The sequence below is a fragment of the Rhagoletis pomonella genome, unplaced genomic scaffold, assembly GCF_013731165.1.
Source record: "Rhagoletis pomonella isolate Grant_MI unplaced genomic scaffold, Rhpom_1.0 Rhpom_scaffold_00009, whole genome shotgun sequence".
NCBI classification, from domain to species: Eukaryota; Metazoa; Arthropoda; class Insecta; order Diptera; family Tephritidae; genus Rhagoletis; species Rhagoletis pomonella.
In genome coordinates, this window is record NW_023458563.1 from 9815087 (window position 1) to 9817188 (window position 2102).

At 37.8% G+C, this 2102-nt stretch overlaps 1 protein-coding gene across 1 annotated transcript in view; it reads right to left on the bottom strand.

Moving 5' to 3' along the window:
• LOC118745872 (piggyBac transposable element-derived protein 3-like) overlaps positions 1 to 1814 on the bottom strand; it is a 14101-nt gene extending 12287 nt beyond the window's left edge. Inside the window, exons 1-2 of the mRNA XM_036479540.1 lie at positions 1798 to 1814; positions 493 to 1537 (exon numbers count right to left, since the gene is read on the bottom strand). Of these exons, the coding sequence (XP_036335433.1) occupies positions 493 to 1537; positions 1798 to 1814 (1062 nt within the window). The remainder of the gene's footprint in view (positions 1 to 492; positions 1538 to 1797) is intronic.
• Between the last annotated feature and the right edge of the window lie 288 nt (positions 1815 to 2102).

Sequence of the window (2102 nt, forward strand, 5' to 3'; positions counted from 1 at the left end):
ACATAGTTTTAGGCTGTGTTCTAATATATACACACACAGCTTTCCACTCGAAACTATACGAAATAGATGCAAAAACATTTTTGTCTACTTCGCTTCTAATTTTTTCATTGCGTATGCACAAGCACAAAGCAACAACATTTTCGTATGCTTTGTGGGAACATATTGGCGCCAGTTACCTTCAGCGTAAATTTCTTTGTTGTCCTGCATTTTATCGCAATGTTCGGGTGTCCGTTTCATTGTTACACAAATTTTCGGGTTAGCTGCGGGTGTCCGAGTGTGGTGTTCGCTTGTGCTCAATTTATAGCGAGGGTGATCGAACAGACTCGTTCGTAACCAAAGCAGCTGTCGGGTATGCATCTCGATCGAACACATAGTAGCCGAGTGTGGCGTTCGCTTGTGCTTGATTTTTAGTGAGTGTGATCAAAAAGGCTCGATCATACTCAAAGCTGTTCTCTGGTAAGAACCCCTTGCAGTTTTTTTCATATTTTTTACATCAAGTAAGCGCAAAGATGTGAAGAAGTTATCTATATAAAAGCTGTAATGCTCTTTCTCTGGAAGCTTCGAAATTAAGTTCATGACAACAGAGCCACCTACTCCGAGATATGGGTTTGTACAACCAGTTTTAGCTCCCTGATATGGTTCAACAAAAATTAGATACCCCAATCGTGTGCAGAGTGACCATATTTTATACCCAAAACGAATTGGCTTGCCGTGAATGTGCTGCTTGGTTCCGTGTTTTCCAAAATATGGTATCATCGATTCATCTATAGATAAATGTTTGTCTCCAGGAAAAAACTTAAGCCATCTTGTATTCATCATATCCCATAAAGGCCTTACTTTACCGAATTTATCATCAGGAGAAATATGGCCATTGCCACTTGCGTGGAAATAACGTAGCAGTTCTTCGAACCGATTACGAGTCATGCACGAGGCAACTCCTGCATGATGAGTATCTATACTATGGTCCCAGTATAATCTGTATCGTGAGACACTATTATAACCCGATAAGAGTAAAATACCTATAAAACTCTTTAATTCTTCAGTTGTAACTCTGAAATTCATTTGTGATATGGCAATCGCATTCTTTTCTGTACTAGAGCGTAGCAGTTCGTAAACTTCATCGTCAAAAAACATCTCGAAGAATTCTAAAGGATTACTTTTATCGAAAACAAATTCGGGTGGAATTGATGCTTTCTCATGCTTTGGAGTAATGTCCTTTGATTTCCATTTCCTACTTACGACAATTTTAGCTTTAGCTTTTAGCTCTAAAGCTGGTAGCGGTTGCTCGTTCTGTTCATTTTGGTTCATTGAGGTAATTTCAGTAGTTTCCAAGACGCCCTCTGCCGATGGAACTGTGCATCGTACCTCGGCTTCAGCTAATAATTGTCGTCGACCAAGATTATTTATGTCCCCAGAATCTTCATTTCCACTGTCTTCATCACTAAAGTTACCATTCTCAGGTGGTGTAATAAATATGTCTGCTGAAATTATAGAGCTTTCATCTTCTAGAACTGATATTATTTCGTTAAGAGTTAGTCTGCAAAGAATAAATGCATCGATAGTATAAAATTACAAAAAACCCTATCTATAAATACTTCAATAATTTAAAGAAATCTTCATGCTGCCTTCTGTGCCCAGCGCACTTTAAATAGGGCGCTGATTAAAAACTATCAAAATCAGCCCAAAAAGACAAATTACCATTTTCTTCAAAATATAAAATATTAGATAAGTTCATGAACAAAAGAAAATATTAACTCCGTTAATTATAACTAAAGCATAAACTAAATTATTACTTACGTTTTCCTGGAAGCCATGTTGATCAAAATTCAAAAAATTTCACGAATTTCTCACACGAAAATAAGCGTGCGTAATCTTCTTCAATTACTAACTGATTATGCGGGAAAACGCCTAGTTTACTATAAATTTCAAAATCTAAGCCTACTTGTTAAAATGAGAGTATTGCAATGCAAAGTATAAACGCACCTTATATGGGGCGTTAGGATGATATGGGTTAAGACAGCCCCAGTAGAAAAAATCTAATGGATTCAGGTCTGACGATCGAGCGGGCCACGTGATTGGCCCGTATCGTCCAATCCATCGGC